The sequence below is a fragment of the Glossina fuscipes genome, unplaced genomic scaffold (assembly GCF_014805625.2).
Source record: "Glossina fuscipes isolate IAEA_lab_2018 unplaced genomic scaffold, Yale_Gfus_2 2, whole genome shotgun sequence".
NCBI classification, from domain to species: domain Eukaryota; kingdom Metazoa; phylum Arthropoda; class Insecta; order Diptera; family Glossinidae; genus Glossina; species Glossina fuscipes.
The window spans coordinates 30,431,663-30,459,569 of NW_023998416.1; the positions used below are offsets into that span (position 1 = coordinate 30,431,663).

Consider the following 27,907-nt stretch of genomic DNA (forward strand, 5'->3'; position numbering starts at 1 on the left):
TAGTAGTGTTGATTATAAGTTGAACAGCTGATCACGCAATAAAATAGTTTTTGACAATTCGTAAATTGCTGTTTACGATGTGAATTGTTTTTTAAGTTTGTTTTGAGGAAAAAGTCCTTTTAATCGCTTTCAATTGGAGTCCAACACAATCAACACTTGAAACAACACTACATTTAGCAAACGGTAACCGAAAAATTTTTTCTAACGTGTCTTTTCTACATTAGTGGAAAAGAAATTTTTCAAAATAAACTAAAATAAAAAACATCAAAAATATTATGGCCATTAAAAACATTTCCGACAAAGAGTGACAAGAAAAGAGAAGTGAAGCAAAAGAGAAGTTTTCCTCAAACTACTTTGAATGTCTCGATGATAGTTCCTACGATAAAAATTCCCCCCATTGGAGAATTCGTCAGCCATTCTGTTAAGGTGGCTATTATTGATAGTATCAAAAAATTTGCTGTTGTTTCTGATAGTAAGTCAGCTCTGCTTCTAATAAGTAAGAGAGATCCAGATAATCAATACGTGTTTGATATGCACAGGATTTTATATGAATCTTCAGTGGATGACGGTCTCCTTGTTTGGATACTTGGCCACTGTGGCTTTTTTTTAAATGAAAAAGCTGATTTTCATGCAAAAAGGGCACAAGTTGAAGAGACAATTTCGTCTATCAAAGATACTCACAATGAAGCAATACGGGCAATTCCTAACTACATCGTTCAACAAATAAATCATGAATATATTCATGAGATTGCGCGTGTTAAATCCAATCGCTTTTTCTATAAAATAAATCCCAAATTTCAGTTTATCTCTTTAACTTCAGCTTCCTTTTTATTCCCGGATAACCAAACTTCTTTATAGACTCAGGAGCGGTCACACTTATGATCAAGTGTATATAAAAATGTTTCGTGCTATAAAATGTGATATTTGCGAAGTTTGTAAAATTAGCGAGTATGCTGAGCATCTAATTTTTACATGTCACGGACTTGATGGTGTTAGGGGTCCTTTTACCTTCTTCATGTTATATGATGGTTTCCTCGATCTCTTTGTGGCAACAAATGTACGTCATCTCGGGGACTAACTTTTTTTATTAGAAAAGCGAATTTATTTTTTTAATTCATGCTAATTTATTATTGGTTTTTTTGTTTTTTACGTTCAATCATATTTTATCTCTACAACATTCCCTTTTTGTTTTCAGCTAAACGTTGCAACACTTTTTTTTTACATCACTTTACATCACAACTCAACAATCTCCAATTGCATTTAACAAATTTATTGGTCGATCTTAACTCAACATACAAAAAAAAAAACAATCGCTTCCAACTCAGGAAGTTATGGCGCCTCAGCCTGTGGTAACTGGTCTTTCACCTAAAGAAGGTCCGCCTGGAACCAGAGTGATAATACGTGGCGAATTTCTCGGCACTAAGGCTACCGATTTATTGGGTATGTAGTAATAAAGTTAATAAACATTAACACCCATTAATTATAAGAAAAAAACAATTTTTTTGGTTTTCATTTTGTAGGTTTAAAAATATGCGGTTTTGATTGTTTGCTTTCGGCGGAGTGGGTTTCTCCAAATAAAATTATTGCCCGCACTGGCCCAGCGAAAGGCATTGGCGATATTATTGTCACCACGCGCAGTGGCGGAGAAGGAATATCCGCTGTGCAATTCCGAGCTTTAGGCCATCACGAAACTATAGGTCCTTTAAAAGAATCTGCCGTGTGGATAGATGAGGCTCCTTCTCAAAATTTTGCTTGGGGACGACGGACTCTAGTTCAATCTGGCTTAACGCCCGATGATCCCTTAGGCTTATCTACGGAAGGCAACGAGAAAAAGAATGTAGAAAATCTACGAGAGTTGTTTCCCAATGCCAGCGGTGATTTATCGCAAGAGAACTTTTCGCCGGCGTTATTTTTATTGGAAAATCACTCCTCTACCACATTTGCGGACCTTAAGGCTGGCCTTAATTATCTCAATCGAAAGGTGGAGAGTCAAAAAGAGGGACAACTATCATTTTTAAAGTCGAATGCTGGTTCTGTTATCGAGCAGCTAGATACATTGATGAGTATTAAAGAAAAATTGCAAGCAGACCAAAGCCAATATGGAACACAACCCTTGAATGTATTAGAACAAGAAATTCAAAGTAAGTTTAACAATAGAAATTTTGGAGTCTTAGAAATATACGCATACAGCGACTCGGCATTTACTTAGGTTCTATCAAGGAATCAGAGAATATATTTACTGATGTGTTATTACGCAAAGAGAAAGCTGATTCCACGCGAGCTGTTTTGCTGGCTCTATCGCGGCATAAATTCCTTTTCTGCTTACCTAATACGGTAGAGAAACGTGCTCTGGCCGGTGAATATGATATGGTAGTAAATGATTATGCTCGAGCTAAAAGCCGTTTTGGCAAAACTGAGATACCTGTGAGTAAATGATTTTTGGTTTTTGATATAACTTAATTAAAAAATTGAAATAGATTTTTCGCAAAGTTATGGAAGAGGTGGATCAACGCATATTACAAATAAGGCGACAATTGCATGAGAATGTCATAAAAATGCCACAAAGTGTGGAACAGCAACGTAAACTTATTAAAGCTTTAATTAGCCTGGAAGTACAACAACAAACAGGTACTTCTATCAATGATAAATTGCGAAATATTGATCCCGCCTGGGATGCTATCGACGCCAGAGCTAAATACATGGAAAAAACATTTAAACAAACTTTTGAGCAGTTTGCCGGGAAAGACGCGCAGGGAGGGGAAAGTATGTTGGCAAAAAAAATCTACATGCTTTTTACTAAACATTTCTCAACATCTAGAAAGCAAAAATCGTGACTTAACTCAACCACCTAATCGAGTGCTATTTTGCGAGGAATTGTGTGAGATAGCTGCTGCTCAGCTACCCGATTTGTGGCGTTTAGGACAAATGTATTTTACCGGAGAGCTGAGGGGTCCAAATGATCCTAGGCCGGGCGATTTTAAGCGAATGGTTTTAAACGCTATTGAAAAATATTGCGTTTATCTCAAAGTAGCCATATGCGCCACAGATGCTGAAGCGCGCTCTTTAAGGCAATCAGTAGGATTTGTTTGGCCAATAAGCCATAGTTCGCACGATATTTTCAAGTCCTGGTTGCCGCAATGTTTGCGTTATACACGCATCACCTACGCTACATTGATAAGTTTAGATTTACCTTCACCTGCTTTAGATATTGTCCAGAAATTCATAGATGAAACCAGATTGCAATGTTTTTCGAATATATTTGAAAAAGCCACTCAAAAATGTTCAAAATTGGGCGAAAATGAATTGTGGGAAATGGGCGTCGAAGATTTTCCAGGAGCCACTTTATTACCTCAGCGCATGGAGGAACTCTTAATAGAAACTTTAGATGAGGCTCAGCAATCGTGCATTAATCCAGAAATAAGGTGAATTTAGAGAAATGGCTTAGCCTCGAATACTTTTGAACTTCAAAGTTTTTTTAATAAAGGGAGGGAAACCTTATGGAAACTGAATCGGATGGTCAACGCGAAGTGTCATTACGTTTGCAGAAGTTCTTGCTTTGCTTTTGTGATGTGATACAAGAATTAGCGTTCGAATCACACAAAGAGGAAATTCCCACACACAATGTTTCTCAACTATTAGGCTATCCAAATAACCAACAAAATAGTACTTTGACTTCTGGAAGATTCCCTAGTTTCTCTTCGTCCACAGCAGTCACATGGGAGCAACGTATGTTGTGCTGTTTAGCTAATTGTGCGTATTGCAACAAAAGCTTCTTTCATCGGGTGGGAAAACTTTTTGAACGGTAATATAGATAATGTTTAAAATGTATAAAGAAAGATTACATTTATAGTCGGTTTTTCTGTGTTTAGGTATGGTTACCCGTTGTCATCGCTGGCTATTGAAACCGCTCGTTATTCAGTGAATAAATTATTCTCCAACATCTTAGATGCTTATGTTGAACACAAGGGTGACCCATTAGTGGGCACTATAGAGCCGTCGATGTATTTGGGAGCTTTTCAATGGGACGCGGAAATGAATATAGGTCAATTAAGACCGTACGCGCATGAATGTTGCGATAACTTAGTTGCTGTGTATTCAGAAATTTACACGATTTCACCGGCTTTATTAAGACCTATATTGGAGCCAATCGTATTGACAATATCAGAAGAATTAGCACGTTTAATGAGTTGTGTCCAACAATTTAGTCCGACTGGAGCTGTACAGGCCAATGTGGATATTCGTTTACTAAGAGAGGCTTTACGCTTGTATACCAATGATACGGGCAGGTACGTTACGTAAGTGACCTTTGTAAGCTATAAAATATGATTTTAATCTTGTAGAAATTACTTCATGGAAGCTTTGGAAGCGATCAATCCTCCTTTAAGCAATGAACAAATAAAAAAAGCTGACGAAATTTTAGACCAAGTTAAAGAACGTATGAAATTGCAGTTGATGTGTTTTGCGGTCAAAGAGCCGTAATCGGAAATAAAAGTAAACCATTATTTATATATCACAAGCGATATTATTTTCGATAAATACTTAAAGTCACTTGCAGGGGCGATCCGAAGAGGGCTCGTTGATTCATTTAAATCGTAAAAGATGAATTCGTTTCAGTTAAAAACATTGTTTTTTATTGTTATATAAAAAAAGGTTTTTTCTCTTTTTTCTTTTTTTTCATTACCAACTATAACTTATTTATATCGATGGGTTTTAAATAGGAGATTAAATGAATTTAAAATCACATGTTAATTCAACATTCTGCTGGAATTTGTCCAAATTATTTTTGATCGCCTGTTCTACATCAATTGCATTGAACTGTTCTTGAATGCGCTTCTTAATGGGATTCTCAAGGGCATCCATTATCTGATAGCGTAGCATATTCGGTAAAACGTTAACAGCAAATTCGAGTATATAATCTAATGTGCCGGCACCATCACACCGCACCTGTATGTTACCCAAATCGATTTGTAAATCATTGATTTGTGGTCTTTTTCGCGTATCTAACGGTTGACTAACACTAATCGTCGCACGTATATGCTGGAGGGTGAAGTGGACGTGGCCAATACGTGTTACCAAACCGCAACCAACTTCCCATTGACCGGCTCCAGAAATTTGCTGTGTACCAACTTGCAATATCAAATTCACGGTTTTATTAGCCATTAATACAATTACATCGCCGACACGGTAAAATGATGAGATGCCATTTATCCAAGAATTGGCGAGCTGCATACTGAATACGCCTACAGTGCGATTATAATCTGGCAAACGAAAAGGATCGCAACCATTTTCCCGTACCTTTTTACGGGCTTCCGCTATGACCATATCTAAAGGGGTTATAGAATTGGGCAGCAGACGTTCGCCCATTATCTCCGTAATGTTTTTATTAACCATTTCCCGAAATTGCTTATCGGCTGCTTGTAACATAAATGGTTTCATAGAATCAAATACCAATGTTGGAGCTGAGTTGACGATGCCCTGAAATATGTTTCCTAAAAAACCTAAGTTTTGAAAATCCATGCCCATATCATCAAATGTTATATCTATTTTAAGGCGTTCTATTGCCAAATGACCGCTACGTTGAACGGCCAACACAGCAGTGCCCTTAGCCATCACCTTTTTCAAAATCACATTGAAAGGACCATTGGCATTGGAAAATAACGAATTTAAAGTATAGGAACCGTTCGTATACATTTCATCCAACTCAATGATTCCCTCCGCCTATGCTTTCAGCAAAATTAAAAAAAAAAAAGTATATCAATAATGAAAATGTGTGCTCAGAGAAAGATTTATAAGTTCCTATACCTTCATGGCTTTGAGATCAACTTTAATGCTTGTTAAACGGAAACTAGACAATCCATAGGCTTTAATTTTCATCATATTTAAGTTGGCCATACCTAAGCTTTGCTTTACATTTGGCATTTCGAAGGGATCTGATATGGGGAAACCCGGTATACCTACAGGATCCTCTTGCTTATAATGTTCTAGTACAGCAAATAATTGAGCGGCTAAACGATTCTCGCTAACTTTAGCATTATGATCATCGATAGCATTTGATTCAATTTCCAAGTCAAATGGCTCTTCAACTAAACAAAATTAACATTTACATTTAATTTCATTAAAACAAATTAAACTAATAAGCGAAACTCACCAACATCCTGTCCAAGAACATTTACTGAAGTTACTATCAACGTCGTTATTATAAATATTAATCGCAAGTTAATAAATTGCATAGTTATGATTGTCGTCGTTGTGAGGATAATAATGAAAAATTATTGTTTTTGAATTTTCTTTTATTCTTTCTACAAAAAACTCTTATCAGCTTGAAAAACGTTTCTAATTAAAGACTAGTGCAAAATTTCCGATTTTGGACGAATTTAAAATTTTCAAATGTTTTCTTCAACAAATGCAACAAAACTAATACATTCTTGTTTCATGGAATTCGAGCCTCCCGTCTCATTTGAAGAGGCGATTGATAGCACTTATAAGCCGCTGAGAAAGAATAATAATAAGTATGATAATACAGAGTGTTTGTCTACACAACACACATTTACAACTGAGCAGAATTGATTAATCAGATAATCAAACACATTATTCAGCATCTTCCATGAAACTGTTTATGCTTTAACAGTGTCACAAGTTGTGAAAGATATGAACAAAATGTATTGACTGTTAATACTTAGGAACACAAAATGAATGAAGATGATAATGTATATAATACTTGAAGAGCGCCAAAGATTTTTCTATCGTCAAAATTTTCCGCTTATTAAGAAGAATGCAGGGAAAGCATCTGAATAAAATATTTTTGTTTTTTTTTTATTTTATATTATTTTCATTTCTTTCGACTTATTTTCTAATAACTACAATTCTCTTAACGCACACGCACTCAAGTCGCTCTAAGTAACCAAGTGTGTGTGTTAATAAATAATTATCATTATATAATACCGTGATCAAAAAGTAACAAGAATTTCTCCATTTCAATCATGCCAGCGTATCTAAGCTATTTTTTTCTTTTCTTTACTTTTCTTTGCTTAGATTAGCCAACACCCTAAGCGATGTCTGGTGATAAATTTCGATATGAATATCTTTATTAATTAATTCGTTACGCTTGTTTACTTTTTATCTCCACTTTGTCAAAACGTTTGCAACAGCCAGAAGGGAAGCTCGGACAACCCATAAAATATATATACACTCTACGGAATCACAGAATTAAGCGTGTCCGTCTATCGGTCTGTGCAATATCCATAGTCGCAAAAATGTAGCAATCAGCATAAAGATTAGAAGTTGGTTGCGTGCAGGTTGGTATTCAAATTAAGCCAAATTGGTCAAAAAGTAGAACCACAGTACGACACAAATTGGGAGCACGTCTTCTTTCAAAAATATAAAAGCTTTGGGTTTTTGCTTGTTACTTATAAACCACAATAGGTAGAATGAAAACGATAAAAATTAGCATTTGGTGGTCATGCAGCATTTGTCAAAAAACAAAAATATATCGAATATTAAATCGGCCACGCCTACTCAATCTTATAGAATTTTGAAATTTCTTTCCTTTATCAAAAGGCTTGCAGCATCCAGAAAAAGCCATCAGAGACCATATAAAGACTACATATTATTGATCAGTATTAAGCTATGATGGGTATAAAAAACTCGGTTGCGGCTGTATATAGTTTTCTTGTACCTTTTTTTTTTTTACTTTTTTAAAGCATATTTTTCGATACGGTTTTCAAAATGATATCGTCGAGATAAGCCAGTCCTCAAACACACACAGACGGAGAAAGAAGCCTTGCAAATTGGTTGATGCCTTCAATTTTTCGAGAAAAAATTTCGAAGAATCAATGCGGTGAGCGAAGCTGCGTTATTATGATTCAGAAAATAGTAATTTTGGCGAATTTTGGCTTCATCGAAATGATGCATAACATTTATGTTTAATTCGCCGAAGGAGGAATTTATAATTCACACGACGATAATAGGAGAAAATTGATTCTTATTACTTTTCGATCACGTTAGTATGCCTTTTTCTACAAACGAAATGCTTCGTTATTAACTTATGTACAATCAGGAAAAAAAAAAAAAAATGTTAAAAATGTTTGCAACACTTAATTCATCTAAATAATAAAATCTCTATATAACTACACAATATAAAAAAAAATTGTCTTTACATATATATTTTCTAACATAATAACTTTTTCTCTTAAATGAAATGAAATTAAATTAAATCCTGCTATTTTCAATTTTTGTTTTTTTATTTTTGTGAAGAATTTTGTATCGAAGAGTAAGAAAATGCGCTTATGGGATTTGTTTTTTCTATTTGTAAGTAATTGTAGATAAATGAAAACTTCATTTTAAATATGATTCGATCAAATGTAAAACGCGGCCATCAATAATCCCGCACTATTGATAGTATTGCACAAATATTAACAACAAGGATTTATATTAAGCTCAACAAACTTTCTTTTTCAATAATTTGATTTTTCCTGAATCGCAAAATATCACATCGCACAAAATTGAACGCATTAAAATTTCTATGAAAAAACCTCTGTGAATTCTATATAAAAAAAAAAAAAAATCGTTACTGTAACATGTAATTAATTAATAGTTGAGCAAATATCGCTTACTAAGTACATTGGTTCCCAAAACCTTTTCTTTCAAACAGCATTTACTGTTAAATGCTGTACGATGTCGTGTGTTTGCTCTTACGTACGGGCAAATATACTTTTGCTTCAATTCCTGTCCTTCCCAAGACTTTTCATTTCTTTCATTGAAAATTCATCACTTTGTGTTGCTCTATAAAAAATAATTTCTTCATCGACTCAAATTCAGAAATGATGGGTAAGATGGCGCGCGTGTGTATTTGTTTCCGATAGCCAGCTTTCAGAACAAATCCAGACATTCGAATTATGAAAACAGCCAATCTAAACTCTAATCTTATAGTCGTCTCTCAGTATATCTTCCGACAAATTTCTGTGAGTATGAGTGACCTTGTCGACAATTACTAAAATGTCATTTTACATGGCGATTTTATTGCTCGAAAATGCATTTTTGCTGATTGCTGTAGTGCCAGCGAACAATGTGGACGCTCTGGTTAACGTTCTTATTCCTCGAATGCATTCTCTTAATTAGGGAAGTCATAAATTCACCCATACACTACACTACGCTAGAGATGATTTTTTAAAAAACACTCAATACTTTTTTCTTGGCGCGCTTTAGACGTCTACGTCTAGTTTACAGTTATCGTTCAACGATCATTTTTGAAAGGAAGAAGGGAACAGGCAAAATAAGGCGTATCTTTACTTCATGGAAATTATTATTAAATATTCTGCCCAAAAATTTCTCTTGGCAGTGACTTTGAATCTGCCGCTATTCGAAGAAGAAGATAATTCGCTAAAGGCGAATCCAAAGTTTTGGTCGAACTCGAATCCGAACACTCTTTTCCGCAGACTCAAAGCTTCAAACAGAGAAATTAGAAAATTTAAAACACAACAAAAAGACACGATAGGTTTATTTTACGGTTATACTCCAAGAAGCAAGCATAATGAATGAGAAAAAAATGTAAAAAAAAATGTAAGTGAAATATTAAGATAAAGAAAAGACACTAAATTTGGTTTAATTAAGAAATCACATGCAATAGAACAAACGAATGCCTTACAGGAGCAGTTAGTTGCCATTCGATTTCAAAGATTGAAGAGATCAGCAAATCGCCAATCCGATAGAATGGAAAAACGCTCCAATCACAATTTAGTACAACACTTACGAAAGGAAATCCATTTTACGGCTGGGTCGCAGCGACTATGTGTCTGCAAATCGCTACCTAAATCACTTTTTTCTGCCCAAGTGCAAATCATTTTATATTAAATCGTTCTTGTCGTAAAAGCAGTGAGAAAGAAAAAACGATTACAACGAATTTTAGCCCAGCGGCAGCCGAACGAATAAAATAAGAAAAACCGGAGCGACATCAAATGAATAGAGATATAAAAAAAATATGAGATATCGAGTTCATAACCTTGCTCGCAATGAACAATGGTAAACGAAGGATATTATAATGACATCGACTCAAAAGAAATACATTCACAAACAATTATTATTAGAATATAACAAATAAGCAAATATAAGCAAATTCAACGTAATCGTGATATGAAACTTTCAAAGCGGATCGACTGTATTCCGACAAAAGACAAAGTATAAAAAAATGCCATGCAGAGTCTAGAAAACCGAGATGGTGGATTAGGGGTCTACGGCACTATCGCTTTCTTGCCACACAAAGCCAAAAGGCAACACAGGACTTTTTCAATTGTTGAATTGCGAACTAACAGAAACACAAGACTCTTTTGGTCCTTCTTAAATGGTCGTAATCAGTCTGGATATATACATTTACAAGTCTTGTCCATTTATCCCTTTTATATATCGAAAAAATATATATTAATATATAAAAAAGTAAATAAAATTCAATTCAAAAATAAAAAGGAAATAAAATTCATGCAAGAAAAAATTCAATTTCAAAATGATTTACTTAAAAACAACAAACAAACAAACTGAATGCAAACTGGGACGTGATTCACGACGAGTTGAATGAAAGCTATAGAAGAGCATAAACTCCGTTGTGTCTTCTGAAATTACAGACTTCTCTTCGTTCATAAAATTTCATCAGTAGATTAGTAGCAAATAGACTCAAGTACACACACATAAAAAAAACTTTGTTCTTTTCTCTGAACTTATCACAATAAAAGCTGAAATTTATAATTCCAGCAATCCTGCGCAAGGATACGCTGTCCATTCAGTTCCGTTATTCATGCATTCACCATTTTCTTACTCTATAAGTTAATGTTGCTTATACCTTTCGATTACAACTTTTCTTCTTCACAAAAAAAAAAAATCTAAAATTTTACGAGTTTCTAGCCATTAACTAGCCTTAACAACTAAATTCTAAGACTTTGTTCCTATAAATTATATACGTAAGTAAATGTAATAGTTTGAAATGCTAGTCTGGTCCTTTTGAAAAGTAAGAGATTGATGGGGAGCAAGAAGTACGTGTTAGATTGTGTGGAACAGTGGGTTGGATAGCGTGAGATTTAAGTGAAACCTAAATGTGGGTAGATTTGCCTTTGTGCTTCTGTTGGTGTTCGTTTCTTTCGCTTTCTAATTTGTTTACATGTTAGTTGCATCTAAAAGCTCGAGTACATTTTGTGGTCGAGTTGTACTGTTGATCGCCGAATTTGTAGTAGAACTATTTACCACTTGACGGTGAGTTATCGACTGACTGATACTTGTCGAGACAGCAGGTATATTGAGAACATTCGCCTGTTGTATAATATCGGTCGAATTTGTAAAGACGTCAGCCGCTGATACTACGGTTGAATACGAATTATTTGCTTGACTACTTACTATTAGAGGCGTTAGTGTTAGAGTGCCGGTAGCATGTGTGGAGGCAGGCGAGGAGGCAGGCGTAAGTATTGAGGCTGAGGCTGGAGAAATGGTTGCATTGCCCGACGAGCTTATTGGGTGGACCGTTATAATATTCTGCTTTAGTTGCTGTTGCAATTGTAAAGGTAACGAATGGGCCGTAATATTACTGTTGCTATTGTTGATTCTTTGGGTTGATTGCAAAAGACTGTGTTGTGTTTGTTGCTGTGATTGAATTATGATTTGTGGCAACGATGAGGTGGTAGTAGTTATACTCGTTGTACTAGCGGTTGTGGGTAAAATAAAATTATTGCTTGCTGTTACCTGAGCAGCTTGAGACAAACCATGAATTCTTTGTAAACTAGGCACTTGCTGACCAGCCTGGTGAGCTGTTGTAGTAAACAGATTGACCACTACGAATTTATCAAGGTATAAATTTGCATGAATTTAAGGCGCAAGAAATAAAACAAAACATAAAAACAACTCACCTTGATATTTGCCTTCGGCGTTTTGTATAAGCACCGATTCTCTAGGCAGTTGATCCAATTGTAAAATATTTGCTGTGTTATTTGTTAAGGATGCCTGCGTAGCATTGCTACCAAAGCTGGTGTTTTGCATCATGCTGTGAGCTGTTGTTGGTGCTAAAGGTGGCGGTGCAGTGCTATTAATACATCCTCGTATGGGTATTAGAGTCGCCGTTGTTGTTACGTTAACGTTGGAAGACGATGAATTGTTTGTGGTCGGCGAATTTTTGTTATTTGTAGTAGCCGTGAGACTTAAAGAAGCCGGTAAATTGGCCGAGATTGGAAAGCTGACCGATTCAGAATTTGTTGTAGTAGTTGCTATGGGTAAATCATGAGCACTAATGGGATTGGAATGATCGTCAGCCATTTGGATTTCATAACATGCCAATTCTGGTATAATCGGCCTGACTTTACCACCACCGGGTCGATGAGGGTTACGACAGCCGCGACATTTGCAACCTACGCACGACTTGGAATCTACATAGCAAGGACAACGCTGACCACAGCAAGTTAACTTGCCCGGTGTAGGTGTCGCATTACCGCAGCGGCAACCCCTACGTTTATTAGGATTACTCTTCGCTAAAGGCCTTACCAAAGAGGGCGCTGGTGTTGAAGTTGAGGTAGTAGCATTTTTCTACGGAAAAACCGTTCAAGTCAAAATATGAGAATGGCAAGATTGTGTTTTAAGTACCTTTTGATTTGTATCCTCATCGCCATCTGTTTTGCGCTTAATGGTGATTTTGTTGCCGATCCCTGTATAAAGCACCGAATACATGGCTGATCCATTTGAAACCGTTTTGATGGGTGGAGGATTTCTTACTTGTGTCGTTGTAGTGGCCGTGACTGCCGTAGCGGTGGCAACCAGCGCCGAATTACTGTTGGTAGTGGCTGCTAAGGCTCTCAGGGCTGAATTAGTAGATGTCAGCGATACTTTAATAGCGGTCAAAGGCGGTTTAGAGTCCACCACTGGAGCTGTTGCGCACGAATTTGCTGTTGAAGCTATTGTTAAACCCCTGACTTGGGCCCACTGCCGATTAAGAGATTGCAACCGGGAAGAGGCTATTGTTAAGGGGGCCGTAGTAGTCGCCGAAGAACTTACTATAGGGACTACAATGCCTCGGGTATTGGGCCCAATGTAAGTTATATTCGGTGCATTCTTCAGTTGGTTTAATTGCACTAATGTAGGTTGCGTATTTGTCAAGGCCTGCAGCGGGGGAGCAATAGACGTAGATTGAGCAAGCGTAGATTGCGCGTTTTGATGTTGCTGCTGCTGCTGCTGCTGCTGTATCTTTGAAGGCGGCGAAACAACTTCACGTTTAAAATTTGAAGGCACCTGATCCGTTGTGTTCACATTACAAGGTGGCGTTGACGCTTTCGGCGTACTTTGGTTCAAAGTTGTATTATTCAGATTTTGTTGCATTTGCGACAAAGGTGTAATTGCCGTAGTGGAAAGAGGCGCTAGTAAAGCAGGTAAGGGAGCCATCTTAGATACAATAAAACCTTTTTTTGGTGAATCACTATTGCAACTGTTTATAATTTCATCGTAATTAGCTCCCTCTGTCACAAGGTCTTGCATTGTCATCTGAGGCAGCGGAACACTGGGTGCCAGCACAGTGTATTGCTGTAGTTTGCGACCAGCTAATTGATTAAATATATAACTGCTTTTTAAATGTTCACACATACTTTTATAGCAGAGCAATAAGCAACGCATTTGTTTGTTTTCATCGTATGCCTTGAAATCACGATTGTCTTTGCAGAAGTTACAAAAAGGTTGCAAATTTTTTTGTCCACGTACGCATAACCGACAAACATGATGCACACATCGGCCGTTTCGAGGCACATGAGGATCATTAATTAGATGACAGCATACAGCGCAAGACAGCAATTGACGTAAATGTGGCAATATATGACATAAATCTTGAACTGTGTTTAGCGGTATCGTAGGATTGGACTCCGTTGATTGGAGCACCAATTTCGCGGCATTAACATACACAGCCACTGCATTCATAGCAAGTACTGAAATATGTGTTGACATCAAAGCTAATGATTTTTTTCGTTAATCGTACTCGACACTGCAAAACGTTTTAGGGCATTTGAATGCAAAGAAAGTCCGGACACGTAGCGAGTTAAATTATTCTTAAAATTTAAGTTAGTAACTTTTTCTCTTTTCTAGTATCCATAAGCAATTTTTTTCTGGGTGATTGATTAATTTAGTAAATTGCCGTGCGCTTCCTTTTCCAAGGAAAATGCTGCAATTAATTTTATTACGACCTCATTTAACTGAATTTAATAAACATTTTTAAGTATTTCCGGTAACTTTTCAAAGTTATTTTTCAATAAAATTAAGAAAATAATTTTTAGTTTCGCCGATTTTGTTTTTGGCATTCCGTTTTGATATGGCATTTCGTTAATTAAAAATTCTTCTTGTTCTGTTTAAATAAGTGTATTTGTAAAGAATAATGACAGCACTTCGTTACGAAAGCCGCAATACATCTGGCAATGCTGCAATTACAATTAAAGTGAATCGCGAAATAACATCACAACAACGAAGAACGCCCCAGCCAACAAAATAAACTGCAAACGTTTAATATAAACAAATGTGGATGATATAGACGACTTTCAATTACGTACTATCTTATTTAGGTTTTTACCAAAAATATGTTAAGCTTTCTGTTATCGACTATATATGCTGTAAATAAAATATTTCTTTTAAGAGTCTGGGTATCTATATAACCAAGTCTGGAAACGTATGAAAGCTACGCGATTATTAGGGATTAAAATTTAAATTAGAAGAATTAACGAGACTGAGTAAATTGCAATATTTAGGCATTTCAGGTGTGAAAAGTTGCTGAATGGTTTAGTAAGCGTCCCCAGAATTAAAAAATAATAGGGTTTTGCTTGTAAACAAGCAAATAAACCAAAAAAAAGGGTGGGAAAAGAAATAAAGACGATTTGTTTTAAATTAAGAAACAATTTCTGAAAAAAGATTTTAAGCAACATTCTCAACGTTTAGGCAGTTATTTCCCGATAAGTTTACATAACGAATCAAAAACTTTTCAACTTGGCGCTTAACAAAATAATGATTTATTCTTATTTTCGCCATTGGACATCAATTTTGCCAACTTCTTACAAGTTTCTGTGGGAATTATTAAATCGCTTAGTTTTGCATATACACACAGCCAAGCAAAAAAAAAACGCATGTAGAAACACAGACAGTCTCATTCATTAACCAATTTATGTTTTATCTTGTAATAATTTTCATCTGTTTTATGTTAAACGAAAATTTAAGTTTGTATTCTATATTATTCTATAAGGAATGATAAACGAAGAATACGGGCGATTTATTTCCAATTGGATGTTTTATTCAATAAGCCGTATCAGTCAGTAAAGCCCTATCTTATATTTTACTAATCAATTTGAAAGCTCCTTTAGTGTCACATTCGTTCTCTTATTGTTTATTTTAATGCCTTAATTGCTTAATTCGTATCGGCAATCTTTGTTTTTATCCTCTCCAACAATATGAGCGAGTTACATGGTATTCATTATTTATCATAAATGCCTGATATGAACGCACGTTTGCTATGTGTTTTGACCTTATTATTTTCGGTCTGAAAGCTAGTCAGCGCGCAAAAAAACGAGGAGAAACTACTTTAGGATTTGCTTTTACTTTAAATAAAACAAAATATTTTATATCTTTTATCTGGTAAAGTTAAATTTATATTTGACATACATTCTCGTTTTATTCGCAAGACCAGAAAGTTTAAAAAATTTTTGAAATATGGTAAAATTTTAATTCAATTCTTATAAAAATACATCCCTGCAGAAAAGTCATAGGGTTGGCATTATTCCTCTGTGAGTTGAATTGTGTTGTGTTTTTCTTTCCGACGATTTAACATTATTTTCGTTTATTAAAATTTTATTGTGTTCCAATTGTCTAAATAAACATTTTTTTTTTTTATAAAATATGAATGAGCAAAGAAACCTTTAAATCCATAAAGAATATATTACAAAGGTATGGAATTAGAAATGTGAAAGAATTAAACGTGAAAACAACAAAAAAATGTAGTGAACGTTCTTATTGTTTTTATGAATAGTGAGTGAGGAGGAAAAAATACCTATGCTTCTATTGTTTTTCTCACTAATGATACTTGTGTTGCTAAATATTAAACATGGGCGTTGACCGCACATAAGCTTTAATAGTTCCAAGAAAAGGAAAATTAATGGAACCCAACAACAATATAAAGAACATCCGATAATCTATTAATCCTTGTGATCTTTATGCCTATTAAAAATTTTACCACCTGTAAGTTTTCCAATTTTCTAATACATCTAACCCTTTCCTATGTACTCATTCGCACTATCGAAAGATGCCCTTTTAAAGAAAGTGTTTAGTGTAACGGTATTAAATTACAAACATAACATGTCGTCAACCCTTGAACCTTTTGTGTCAACTCTAGACAATTTTTTTTTAATTAACACCAATTTATGAATCATACCGACACATTCTGTTCTTCACCCCCTCCTCTAACTCGTTAAAGCCACTGTTTTAAACTATTTGCGCACGTTCATGTAAATGTGTGTACTTGTGCTTAAATTTGGGGTGGTATAAGTGGATTTCTATTAAATATGCATTTGGTTCTTTTCTTTGGTCGGCTAAAATTTTCGTCATATTTGTTAGCTATTCTCATTTACGTTACATTATGCTTCATTATGCCAGCAGTTAACCGACAGCAGCTCAACCGCCGCAGTCATATGCCTCGTTTTGAACATTTGTCTCGTGCTTCAACTGTATCTGCTTCGTTGCACTTATTGCATTGCATTTCCACAACAACTGCCATTTATATAAAAAAAGAATTATGTTGTTGTTGTTTCTGCTGTCAGTATTAGTGGTGGTGGTTGTGGTGCTACTTTGCGTTCTCCAAATGTACCGGCTGTCGACGGTCAAGTGCAATAATATCATAATTCACGTCAACTAACTTTTAACTTGGTTGTGCTACATAAAGTGTAAGCCATGCAATATATTTCCTACTAAACGCTGATGTTTCTTACATTAATATCTGATTAGGTTTTAATTATTGTCTTAAGGAAAGCAAATAAACACTGCTTCTTCTCGAATGTGTAGTAAAGACATAGGATGTACTTAAGCACGTTAATAGGAAGCGTACATGTTCGTGGTACAATGTGCTATCTCTATGAAATGCACATAGGCAATTAAAGTTTAAGTCACTGATATTAAGATTATAATGATTATTTACTTCCGTTTGGTAACAAGGAGGCTTTAGAAAATGCATGCATGGCTTTTGATGAAAACGTATTCAAACCTTTATTGAGTGTTACGCGAAAAACCGCACAATAATAATAATATAAAATATTGTTTACTTTTCTTGAAAAAAGTTCTCAATAACTCGTCTGCATGTCCAGTAGGAGACGGCAAAATGCTCAAATCGGTCTTGTTCATTTTTCGTACTATAGCAGGTGGTTGCTAAATGAAATACCTTGACCAAAATGACAAATTTGCAACCTAGTTTTAAAGAAAGCCCACGTCTCGAGCTATCCAATCAATATATTCATGTAGCATTCAACCGCATAATTTTTTTATGAAACAATGACCAACGTAAATTTTCTGCTTGTATTTTTACTAAGCACAAATTTGCTTGTAATATACAGTTTTCTGGGACGTGTTATATTTGCGTCAATAATGATATCTTAATGACCAAAAATGTTGGAATTAAAAAAATGGGAAAGCTATTAGTAAATTCTTACACCCATCAGGAAAGACTAAGGATACATTCATTTTATCAAAAAGGCAGCAATTCCTCAAAGGACTCTTCATGTAGGACTCTATATGTATTCTCAATCGAGACTCTCTGTCCATCTGCGAATATCTCTGTAGTGAATATTCTCCCGGCCGCCTTAAATTGGGCAAACACATTGGAAGTTCATTGAGATAAACCATGGAGATCAAAATAAACATTTTGAACTTGTAATATCAGCTCTTTTGGAATTGGGTGTGAATATGACGCAATGTAGTTGATTGCTCAGTATTACCCGGAATTTCTGTTGGCTATAATCTTCTAAATACAATTTTCCAACAGCGATAGCCACGAGCAATAAGCCTTGGTTTAACTTATTCTTTGACAATCACAGTGTTCATTACGATTGAACACGCCCTATGCTTGTTGTTGTTGGGACTGGTACTATGTGCATCCCTAACATTTTTTACATTTCTAATAACGATTCTAAATTTGTTGTTGAATATAATCGTAGTTATTAATTATTAGGATAAACGAATCAAAAGCTTTTGTTTGTGCTGATGTAACATTGGCTTTCTTGGTGTTGGCGGTTTTGAAAGCGCATCAGTACATGCTGTTCAAATATTGACAAAATTGATGCAACTCTCGTTCGAAGATCAAAACTGAAGCAAAAAAAAAAAAAAAAAGAAAAAAAAAAAAAACTACAAATATCACCTAAATAGCTAAAAATAAATGGGATGGCCTGAATAAAGTTGGAAAAGATAAAATTAAAATCTTTTTAAATGAAAAAAAAAAAAAACAAAAAATTACTTCAAAAATGTCACGCAGCAAAAATGGGAGGAAATACTCGCACACATATACCGCTTCGCAGTTGACATAATGCACCACACTTGTTACACTACACGGCTCGCACAGTCTAATAAATTTAGAATAAATATACTTTTTCGTACTTACATATGCAAGCAGTTCATTTCTTAATTTAAGCGATGTTATATACATATATATATACAAATACGTATATTTTGCATGTACAACATACGTGCGTTTACTTTTTCTTTTTTTTTTTTTTTTTTTTGCATAACACCGCTCTTTGTTCAAGTCATAGAATTAAATAACGAACGAGCCTAAGAATGATACATTTGTTTTAAATTATATTGATTCAGTTCCTCTTCGTAACTCGGTCAAAGTGTTGCTAAAGACTCTTGTACTCTTGGCATTACATACATTTTCATTCATTTGCAAAATAATAATAAATTTCAAATTTCTTCTCTTTGCAGATCAGAATATGTTTACAAAACATTTGTGCCTTGGGCTAATATGGCTAATAACTTTAAGAGCCACTGCTTCTCAGCAACAACTACAGCAACAACAACAACAACAGCAACAGCAAGATAATTTCTTTCAACAAAATCAATATTCCACACCCAGCAACTATGATGATCCCTACAATGGCGCCAATGTAAATTTGAATAATTTTAGTCAAAACGATCGCAATCGCTATCGCACCGATGATTTGGATAACGAGCCTAGTTTGGCGAATCGTGGCAAAACTTTGTACAATAACAAAAATGCCTTTTTGGAGATATATCATGCCAAGGAGCCTACTTACTTCATAGTGGCTTCACGTATGGTACGTCCAGGACTTATTTACCAAGTGGCTGTTAATATACTGCAAGCTCAATATCCTATGACCATTCATGCTGGTATATCCTGTGATGGTGTGCAAATTAGTGGCGATTCTAAAGATGTTAAGGAGGGTATACCGGAAACTTTGCTAATGCGAATACCGCCTACTAGTGTCGGCGGTGAATATAAATTGCGCGTGGAAGGTTTCTATCAAAACGTATACGGAGGTTTTGCCTTCTTGAATGAGACGTATTTGCAATTCTCCCAGCGTTCTATGACTATATTTATACAAACTGATAAGCCCTTATACATGCAGGGCGAAACCGTACGTTTTCGCACAATACCTATCACGACCGAATTGAAAGGTTTCGATAATGCCGTTGATGTGTACATGTTGGATCCGAATCGACATATAGTACGACGTTGGTTATCTAGGTAAGACCAATTGGTTTTGAATTACTCTCAGATATTTGGTATTTGTAGTCGTTTTTTCAATGCAACAGCTGTTAACATATTCAGACTGGCTCTTTGAATTATTCTCAATTACCTCCTTTTCCTTCGCTTCCTTCTTTCAATTAAAGTCTGCGGCCTTTCGATTTGAAAATTATGATTTCTGCTTTTTACTTTGGGCCTTGGTCAAAACTACATGTAATCATACAACGTATAAAATAACCCATTGATATTGTTCCTCGCTAAAATTTAAGAAATTATTCCATTTTAATATTGATTTTAAAAATTTCACATTTTCAGACAATCCAACTTAGGCTCTGTTTCCCTAGAGTATAAGATTTCCGATCAGCCAACTTTCGGCGAATGGACGATACGAGTTATTGCCCAGGGGCAACAAGAGGAAGGTCATTTTACAGTCGAAGAATATTATCAGACTCGGTTTGAAGTTAATGTTACTATGCCAGCATATTTCTTCAACACTGATCCTTATATCTATGGTCGAGTTATGGCCAATTTTACTAGTGGCGCTCCCGTACGCGGCAATCTCACTTTGAAGGCGACTATACGTCCAATCGGTTACTTTGATAATCAAGCTCTCAACGAAAAATTTCGTTTGGGTAGATCATCTTTTCGGTCAACAAATGCGTATTACGATCAGAATCGTTACAATATTCAATACAATCCAAATTCGCCTGAGCAACGAGAAGAGGATAGAATAAGAGAAGAGCAATATTATCGTAGTCAATACGTGATAGAAAGACTATATCAATTTGATGAGGAGTGGCCATTTTGGATAACAAAGCCGGACGTACAAGAAACTTATGATCCTTGGACAGGCGATTACCGTAAAACACTGCCTTATTTACGGTATTTTAATGGAACATTCGATTTTAAATGGCCAATGCGGGAATTGGAATTATTAGCACCCAATTTAGCAGGAATGGAAGTCCTGATAACAGCTACCGTGGGTGAAAAGTTTTATGATGAAATAATTTCAGGCTACAGTATAGCACGCGTTTACAATTCTAGTATAAGAGTAGCTTTTCTTGGTGACAGCCCTCAAGTTTTTAAACCTGCTATGCCCTTCACCACGTACCTTGTGGTTGAATATCATGATGGTTCGCCATTGGATGAGTATACCTTAAAGCATTCCGGGATTATGGAAGTCAGCGGATTTGTGGAGAGCAAATCTGGAGGACGCAGAGAGTGGCCTGCTCAACGACTAAATATGAACCCGCAAACTCCAGGTGTCTGGGAAGTAAAAATTGACTTGCGTAATGATTTGCAGTTAGATGATCGGGCCCAATCCAGAGATTTTTTGAATGGTGTTACACAAATGCGTTTGCAGGCAAACTTTATAGACTCAAGAGGCGAACGTGCTCAGAAGGATTTATTGTTAGTAGGCCATTATTCTCCTCGCAATCAGCATATCAAAGTAACTACAAGCACGGAGTCCCCTACCGTGGGGGAATATATCATTTTTCATATACGCACTAATTTTTTCTTGGAAGAATTCAGTTACCTAATTATGTCGAAAGGTGTTATATTAATGAATGATCGGGAAACGATACGCGAAGGCATCCGCACCATTGCCGTAGTGCTAAGTGCTGAAATGGCACCGGTAGCGACAATTGTTGTTTGGAAGATTACACAACAAGGTCAGATTGTTGCCGACTCGCTAACTTTTCCAGTAAATGGTATTTCTCGAAATAACTTCACTGTTTACATTAATAATCGCAAGGCAAGAACGGGTGAGAAAGTCGAGGTGGCTATCTTTGGGGAACCCGGTTCCTATGTAGGACTTTCGGGCATTGATAGCGCTTTCTACACCATGCAAGCAGGCAATGAATTGACTTATGCAAAAATTATCACAAAAATGTCCAATTTTGATGAGCAAACCAATGGCACATATAAGCATATTTGGAATTCACATTCTGGAAATCCAGATGAATTAATTTATTTCCCTGCCTCATCTTTCGGTATTGATGCAAACCGCACTTTTGAATATAGTGGCTTGATTGTGTTCACGGATGGTTATGTACCGCGCAGAGGCGAAAATTGCAATCGTACTCTAGGTTTAGGAGAATGTTTATCAGGGCGTTGTTATCGCTTGGAAAAACAATGTGATGGCGTATTTGACTGCGACGATGGTACTGATGAAATTAGTTGTCGCGCTCGTAATGACACTGATCTCTTAAATTATCGTAAATACCGCTTTAATCGCGTACTGAGGCATTATGAGAATGTTTGGCTTTGGAGAGATGTAAATATCGGACCACACGGACGTTATATTTTTAATGTTGAAGTGCCTGACATACCCGCTTATTGGATGGTTAGCGCATTCAGCGTAAGTCCTTCCAAGGGCTTCGGTATGTTGAGCAGGGCGATTGAATACGTGGGTGTACAGCCGTTCTTCATCAATGTTGAAATGCCCGATAATTGTCGGCAAGGAGAACAAGTAGGCATAAGAGTGACAGTTTTCAATTACATGATTACAGCTATTGAGGCCACTGTCGTATTACACGATAGCTTGGACTATAAATTCGTTCATGTCGAGGAAGAAGGTATTGTTCGGTCTTATAATCCTCGTACATCATTTGGAGAACATCAATTCTTTATATATTTGGAAGCTCAGGACTCCACAGTAGTTTATGTGCCTATTGTGCCGCAACGTCTTGGCGATATACATGTTACGTTACACGTTGCTACACTTTTAGGCACTGACGAAATTACGCGGAAACTCCATGTAGAGTCGGACGGTTTGCCTCAATATCGCCACCAATCAATTTTACTGGATCTTTCAAACCGTGCTTACGTCTTTGAATATATGCATGTAAATATTACCCAGACACCGGAGATTCCCTACCAAGTAGACCGATACTTCGTTTACGGGTCAAATAAAGCACGCATTTCGGTAGTCGGTGATGTCGTGGGTCCAATTTTCCCAACGATGCCTGTGAACGCTACTTCATTGCTTCATTTGCCCATGGAATCAGCCGAACAAAATGCGTTCTCTTTCGCCGCAAATGTTTACACACTTCTATATATGCGCCTGATTAACCAGCGAAATAAGACTCTGGAGAAACAAGCTTTTTACCATATGAACATCGCTTACCAACGTCAGTTGAGTTTCATGAAATCGGACGGATCATATGCTTCGTTTCGCTCGGATTGGAATAATTCAGATTCCTCCGTGTGGCTAACTGCATATTGTGTGCGCATTTTCCAAGAGGCGTCATTCTACGAATGGGAAAACTTTATCTACATAGATCCTACTATCATTGAGAAAAACATACGATGGCTGCTGCAACATCAGACGTCTGAAGGCGGCTTTTATGAAATAACCTGGTCGCCGGATCGCAAGATGAATCGTACAAATTTCGCAAATCATACCTTTTTGCAAAACCGTAATATTACTTTAACGTCGCATGTTCTAATTACATTGGCTACGGTTAAAGACTTATCAGGCTCCCTAGGAGCACGAGTAGCACTGGCTCAGCAGCGCGCCATTTCTTGGATTGAGCGCAATATGCAGTTTTTACAAGACACCAAGGAGCCGTATGATGTAGCAATTACCGCTTATGCTCTACTATTGTGTGGATCGCCCATGGCTGAGCATGTTTTCAGTATTTTAAGAACACATGCTCGCATTGTAGGGGACTATATGTACTGGGGTTATAAAGAGTTACCTGATCCGCCAAAAAAATTAGAAAATCAAAAGTTGTTTTCACTGCCCAGACTGCCGTACGAGTATGATTCAGTGAATATCGAGACCACGTCCTATGCTTTGATGGTCTATGTATCACGACGTGAATACGTAGTAGATCCAATAGCTCGTTGGCTAAATGCTCAGCGCCTGTATGACGGTGGTTGGGCTTCAACCCAAGACACCAGCGTAGCGTTACGCGCTTTAGTCGAGTATACAGTGCATTCACGCTTACGTGAGGTATCTTCACTAACCGTAGAAATAGAAGCCTCATCAGCGGGAGGTAAACCAAGAACTTTGCATATCGATGACACAAATTTGGCACAATTACAATCGATTGAGGTTAGTTTGATTTTTATTCGACTTTACTCACATTTTTCTTTAAAAAAAATTTTTGTTTATTTAGATACCTGACGCTTGGGGCACTGTTAAAGTGCAGGCCAAAGGTACCGGTTACGCTATTTTGCAAATGCATGCACAATACAATGTTGATATTGAGAAATTTCAAACAAAGCCTCCTGTACCTGCATTCGGTTTGTACACTAAAGCTATTTTCCATGGCCGAAATCAGTCACATATTTCATATTTAACGTGTCAAAAGTAAGTATACAAGAGGTTGGCCTATTTGTATTTTGAAAAAGGGGAATCTTTATTCAAAGTATCCCATTCTTACCATCAGTCATAAAAGAATTATTTTCTTGTTTAGCCTATAAAACCACATGTTCACGCATTATTGCTACTAACAATGAAGAAATGCGTCTATGTGAAGCCATAGTTACGGATTCAGAAAATTAGTTATTAGGGCTTTGGAAATACATTGGGGATGTACTCGGAGATGTTGCAAGTTGAGAAAACAGCGTCGTCCGCTTGTAGCTTTTAAAACTCAAACTTTTCATGTATTCTATGTGAGAAAATTATTTGGAAATTGGGTTTCGGGTACGCCAGACTCGATTCAAAAGCATATATATCGCTTCGTTTTTTTTAACAATGAAAATAAATTATCCGCTACAAGTTGTATCAATTGTAAGCGATTACAATCAGTTTTGGGTCAATAAAAACTTACGCACACTCGATCGAAATCAGTTACCAGCGATTCTGTAGAAATAGGATTCATATACGTAAGATGATTAATGAAATTATTTCCAGCTTTCAAAGGTACTGGACAAAGACTCTATAATATAAGCCTGTTGCGTACTACAAATAACAACAATTAAAAAAAAGCTTAATGATTGGTTAATATTACATATTAAACAAAACCCTTTGCTAAAAAGCTATACAAGTATTTACCTGAACAATTTAAAAATGAATGAAGGTGTAATCGCTTGCAGTTAGGAGAATATTTTATTAAGGGAAATATTCCGTTTGATTTTGAAAAATAATAAAAAAATATCCTACTTTCGTTTTTTTAGCTGGATCAATATAGAAGAATCGGAAAGATCGGGTATGGCGGTATTAGATGTCACCATACCTACTGGCTATTGGATACAGCAGCAAAAACTGGACTCTTACGTATTAAGCAATCGAGTACGGAATTTACGGCGGGCCAAATATATGAATCAGAAAGTGATTTTCTACTTTGATTACGTAAGAGCAGAAAAAAATGGAAAAGAAAAGTTAAACGGTAAAATTTTTAATTTAATCTCTTTGCTTTTAGTTGGACCAAGAGGATATTTGCATTAATTTCACTATAGAACGTTGGTATCCTGTAGCGAATATGTCTCGTTACCTGCCTATACGAGTTTATGAATATTATGCGCCAGGTAATTTAAAATCTTTAATCGATTTTTATTATTAATGCAATTTACTTTCATTCTTCTAGAACGTTTTAACGAAACCATATTCGATGCTTTGCCTACATATTTATTAAATATATGTGAAGTTTGCGGCAGCTCGCAGTGTCCATATTGCTCTATATATAACGTAGGCTGGCGTGCAAGCATGTCCTTATTTTTGCTCTTCTTTAGTGCATTTATTTCTCTAATGCGCCATCATGATCATATTTCCATTTTAAATATGTTGAAATTAATGACATTCTAGTGAAACTTAAACTCTATGCTTTCTTTTTTATATATAGTCTCTTCCTTACTCTATCATTGTCACCCAAGTGTTATAAGTCAAATGTTAACCAAACATAATTTTACATTGCTTGCTAAATGAACAAAAATCCGTCCATTATTACATTAATACTAAGTACAAAATGTAGCAAAGATTTTTATAACCATAAACTTTTAGAGTGAACCTATAAAAAATGAATTTGCGAAATTATTCAACAGAAAAACACATAGTGTTTTTTTCTGTAAAGAAAGTAACTGAAGCAGGATGTATGTAAACGTCTCAAACGAAAACACGAATAAAAAAATATAATATTTTAAAAGTGAATTTCAGATCAAAACTTAATTTTGTATTACATTCTAAAAAACGCTTTTGTTGAAAATGGTTTTGTAATAAAAACTTTTATTTTGAATAAATTTTTCTTTTTAGTTTATATGTTTATTTTAAGTCTATGTATTTTATATCAATAATTTAATATGAAATTAATGAATAATTTGAAATACACTAAATTATTAGAATCCGTCCTTCCCGACTTATGTGGCCTTTATATATTTATATACATGTATACATATGTACTTTTTAGCCTTTATATATATATATAAAAAAATCGTGTCTAAGATTTTGTATTTTATTTTTTACAAATGATAAAAAGTAAGTTTCTAAATAAACTATTAAAAACGTTTTTACCAAAAAATGCGAAAACCACTAATTTAAACAAGAAAACAGTATGAAGAATACAATGTCAGATATCCAATCGTAATAAACTTCTTTCATCTAAGGATACGTTAGTTTCCAGAAGCTACTCTTACTACAGTGCTATTTATGTCCAAATTTCATTTAAATTACTTCCTCATAGAATGAGATCACATACGTTCCACTACATATTTTATTAAATTGTTGTGCCATAAGTTTGAAAAGTCATGAAGTTTACTTTTTGCTCTGAGTAGGATCCATTTTCTGCCTTTCATAAATTATTTCATGGGCTATGATATAATACTTAGCCTTTAAATGCGTTGCGATGTAGGTCTACATCGTATGTGTTTTTTAACCGTTAAATGCATAACGGTAAACAGATTAAGCGAAGCGAAACGTTACAAAGTTTGGCACTCGTATGTTTGGTATGTTTGGAAAGCGAAATATCGAAATCAGCATTTGTAAGGTTTAAAATAAAGGTCAACTTTTTAATATTTGCAAAAATGATATCTTAGAACGAACTTTTTGCTTATATCTTATATATCTTTGAATTTCGTTTACATAATCGCCTATAAATTTAAAATATTTACAATAAAACAAAAAAAAAAAAAAAAACAAATCCTCGATCAAAAAAAGACATGACTCTTTGTAAAGTAGAATAAATAAATGCTCTTGCTTTTGCACAACAAATCTTGGTCTTGTTTACCTCAATTTTTACGAAAGCTTAATAAAATAGGATAAATTAAATTTAAACATTCCAGAATGTCTTTTTTAGCCTTTCCTCCTGTAAATACAATTTTACCGTTAACGAATATCAATAGGACCATGCGCGGTTTGACCATTCTATATATTAGACCAGGAAATAATTCAGGTTCATATGAGCTGAACTGTCCATGAACTTGGTTTAAATTTTCTAAGCGTATCGGAAAACGCAAATCCACTGTGGCTACAATATTTTGTAGTCGATAGTCAGTGAATTTAACTGGATATCCGAGTTTTTGTAATATGCGAGCAAATTTTCGCGCACCTAAGGAAGCTTCAACTTCGTTACGTGCTCCAGTACAGATAATTTTACCAGTACGAAATATTAAGGCAGTGCATCGCGGATCTCGCATGCGCATTACAACACCATGAAAACGTGATGGTGTATATTCCGAATTGCGGGTACGATTGTTAATATCCCGAAGATTTAGTTCGCAAGCAACTGACACCGTGGCCACAACATTCCTACAATTTTAGCTAATCGTTGAATATATTCTCTTAGCGTATGGAATGGAGGTTTAAATACCTACTGTAACTTGATTTCATGATTTGCATCTTTCGGTTCCACCGGTATCGTATTAGGCTGTTGTGATTGTAAACTGGCATGAGGATTAAACTACAAATTGAAGCAAGATTTATTATCTATTATTACTTACTACGTCTATTATTACTTACCTTAAGAAGCGTTGCCGTCATTTTACCGACAGAATTGCTTAGCGAAGCAGTAGATTCCATTGTGAATATAGTCAATGAATTATTTAAAGTCTTCAATTATTTTACAATACTTCCACGCAGGACTAAGTGCCCTTATTTCATGTAAGAAGAGCTATTGAAATCAGAAAAATAAATCGGCATAATACTTCTTCTTCTTATTCTTGAATATTGAACGAGTTAATAACATATGATTTGCCGGTTTATAAAAAGAGGCACAGTGTAAACACACAAAA

At 35.6% G+C, this 27,907-nt stretch overlaps 5 protein-coding genes across 10 annotated transcripts; 2 read left to right on the top strand and 3 right to left on the bottom strand.

Annotated features, from left to right (window-relative positions):
- The first annotated feature begins 47 nt into the window (after positions 1–47).
- LOC119633156 (exocyst complex component 2) lies at positions 48–4,806 on the top strand. 4 transcript variants are annotated; one of them, XM_038026485.1, is made up of 10 exons: positions 48–183; positions 1,196–1,440; positions 1,521–2,141; positions 2,210–2,424; positions 2,478–2,763; positions 2,819–3,422; positions 3,485–3,802; positions 3,870–4,286; positions 4,341–4,491; positions 4,719–4,806. In XM_038026485.1, exons 2-9 carry the CDS (start codon positions 1,332–1,334, stop codon positions 4,477–4,479), a joined length of 2,709 nt encoding a protein of 902 aa, XP_037882413.1. In that variant the 5' UTR covers positions 48–183; positions 1,196–1,331; the 3' UTR covers positions 4,480–4,491; positions 4,719–4,806. The 4 variants fall into 4 exon arrangements, with proteins under 4 accessions (XP_037882413.1, XP_037882415.1, XP_037882414.1 ...); XM_038026487.1 differs by lacking the exon at positions 4,719–4,806 and adding an exon at positions 4,546–4,649; XM_038026486.1 differs by lacking the exon at positions 4,719–4,806 and adding an exon at positions 4,556–4,649.
- Positions 4,706–7,705, bottom strand: LOC119633157. The gene is made up of 3 exons (XM_038026488.1): positions 6,149–7,705; positions 5,803–6,083; positions 4,706–5,718 (listed from the first exon to the last, which is right to left on the bottom strand). Exons 1-3 carry the CDS (start codon positions 6,228–6,230, stop codon positions 4,723–4,725), a joined length of 1,359 nt encoding a protein of 452 aa, XP_037882416.1. The 5' UTR covers positions 6,231–7,705; the 3' UTR covers positions 4,706–4,722.
- Positions 7,706–10,483: 2,778 nt separating this feature from the next.
- On the bottom strand, positions 10,484–14,220 carry LOC119633441 (E3 ubiquitin-protein ligase msl-2). The gene is made up of 3 exons (XM_038026996.1): positions 12,610–14,220; positions 11,883–12,552; positions 10,484–11,807 (listed from the first exon to the last, which is right to left on the bottom strand). The coding sequence occupies exons 1-3, from the start codon at positions 13,951–13,953 to the stop codon at positions 11,140–11,142; spliced, it is 2,682 nt and encodes an 893-aa protein (XP_037882924.1). The 5' UTR covers positions 13,954–14,220; the 3' UTR covers positions 10,484–11,139.
- A 1,568-nt stretch (positions 14,221–15,788) lies between these two features.
- LOC119633368 (CD109 antigen) lies at positions 15,789–25,903 on the top strand. 2 transcript variants are annotated; one of them, XM_038026895.1, is made up of 7 exons: positions 15,789–15,930; positions 18,949–19,732; positions 20,048–23,795; positions 23,860–24,053; positions 24,863–25,037; positions 25,108–25,213; positions 25,273–25,903. In XM_038026895.1, exons 2-7 carry the CDS (start codon positions 18,957–18,959, stop codon positions 25,488–25,490), a joined length of 5,217 nt encoding a protein of 1,738 aa, XP_037882823.1. In that variant the 5' UTR covers positions 15,789–15,930; positions 18,949–18,956; the 3' UTR covers positions 25,491–25,903. The 2 variants fall into 2 exon arrangements, with proteins under 2 accessions (XP_037882823.1, XP_037882822.1); XM_038026894.1 differs by lacking the exon at positions 15,789–15,930 and adding an exon at positions 15,978–16,221.
- A 305-nt stretch (positions 25,904–26,208) lies between these two features.
- Positions 26,209–27,792, bottom strand: LOC119633683 (TBP-related factor). Of its 2 annotated transcripts, XM_038027362.1 has the most exons (3): positions 27,636–27,792; positions 27,491–27,576; positions 26,209–27,425 (listed from the first exon to the last, which is right to left on the bottom strand). In XM_038027362.1, the coding sequence occupies exons 1-3, from the start codon at positions 27,693–27,695 to the stop codon at positions 26,906–26,908; spliced, it is 666 nt and encodes a 221-aa protein (XP_037883290.1). In that variant the 5' UTR covers positions 27,696–27,792; the 3' UTR covers positions 26,209–26,905. The 2 variants fall into 2 exon arrangements, with proteins under 2 accessions (XP_037883290.1, XP_037883291.1); XM_038027363.1 differs by lacking the exon at positions 27,636–27,792 and having other exon boundaries at positions 27,487–27,570.
- Positions 27,793–27,907: the final 115 nt, after the last annotated feature.

Excerpts from the sequence above, each read along its gene's own strand:
- LOC119633441 (XM_038026996.1), bottom strand. The coding sequence starts at position 13,953 with ATGTCAACACATATTTCAGTACTTGCTATGAATGCAGTGGCTGTGTAT. Across the intron at positions 12,553-12,609 it reads ATGAGGATACAAATCAAAAG|AAAAATGCTACTACCTCAAC; the intron begins GTACTTAAAACA and ends GTTTTTCCGTAG. Across the intron at positions 11,808-11,882 it reads CGCCGAAGGCAAATATCAAG|TGGTCAATCTGTTTACTACA; the intron begins GTGAGTTGTTTT and ends ATAAATTCGTAG.
- LOC119633156 (XM_038026485.1), top strand. The coding sequence starts at position 1,332 with ATGGCGCCTCAGCCTGTGGTAACTGGTCTTTCACCTAAAGAAGGTCCG. Across the intron at positions 2,142-2,209 it reads ATTAGAACAAGAAATTCAAA|GTTCTATCAAGGAATCAGAG; the intron begins GTAAGTTTAACA and ends GCATTTACTTAG. Across the intron at positions 2,764-2,818 it reads AGACGCGCAGGGAGGGGAAA|AAAGCAAAAATCGTGACTTA; the intron begins GTATGTTGGCAA and ends CTCAACATCTAG.
- LOC119633368 (XM_038026894.1), top strand. The coding sequence starts at position 16,197 with ATGCCTATTAAAAATTTTACCACCT. Across the intron at positions 16,222-18,948 it reads TATTAAAAATTTTACCACCT|ATCAGAATATGTTTACAAAA; the intron begins GTAAGTTTTCCA and ends TTCTCTTTGCAG. Across the intron at positions 19,733-20,047 it reads GTACGACGTTGGTTATCTAG|ACAATCCAACTTAGGCTCTG; the intron begins GTAAGACCAATT and ends TCACATTTTCAG.
- LOC119633157 (XM_038026488.1), bottom strand. The coding sequence starts at position 6,230 with ATGCAATTTATTAACTTGCGATTAATATTTATAATAACGACGTTGATA. Across the intron at positions 6,084-6,148 it reads TGTTCTTGGACAGGATGTTG|TTGAAGAGCCATTTGACTTG; the intron begins GTGAGTTTCGCT and ends AATTTTGTTTAG. Across the intron at positions 5,719-5,802 it reads TTGATCTCAAAGCCATGAAG|GCGGAGGGAATCATTGAGTT; the intron begins GTATAGGAACTT and ends CTGAAAGCATAG.
- LOC119633683 (XM_038027362.1), bottom strand. The coding sequence starts at position 27,695 with ATGGAATCTACTGCTTCGCTAAGCAATTCTGTCGGTAAAATGACGGCA. Across the intron at positions 27,577-27,635 it reads TGACGGCAACGCTTCTTAAG|TTTAATCCTCATGCCAGTTT; the intron begins GTAAGTAATAAT and ends TTCAATTTGTAG. Across the intron at positions 27,426-27,490 it reads AATCATGAAATCAAGTTACA|GAATGTTGTGGCCACGGTGT; the intron begins GTAGGTATTTAA and ends CTAAAATTGTAG.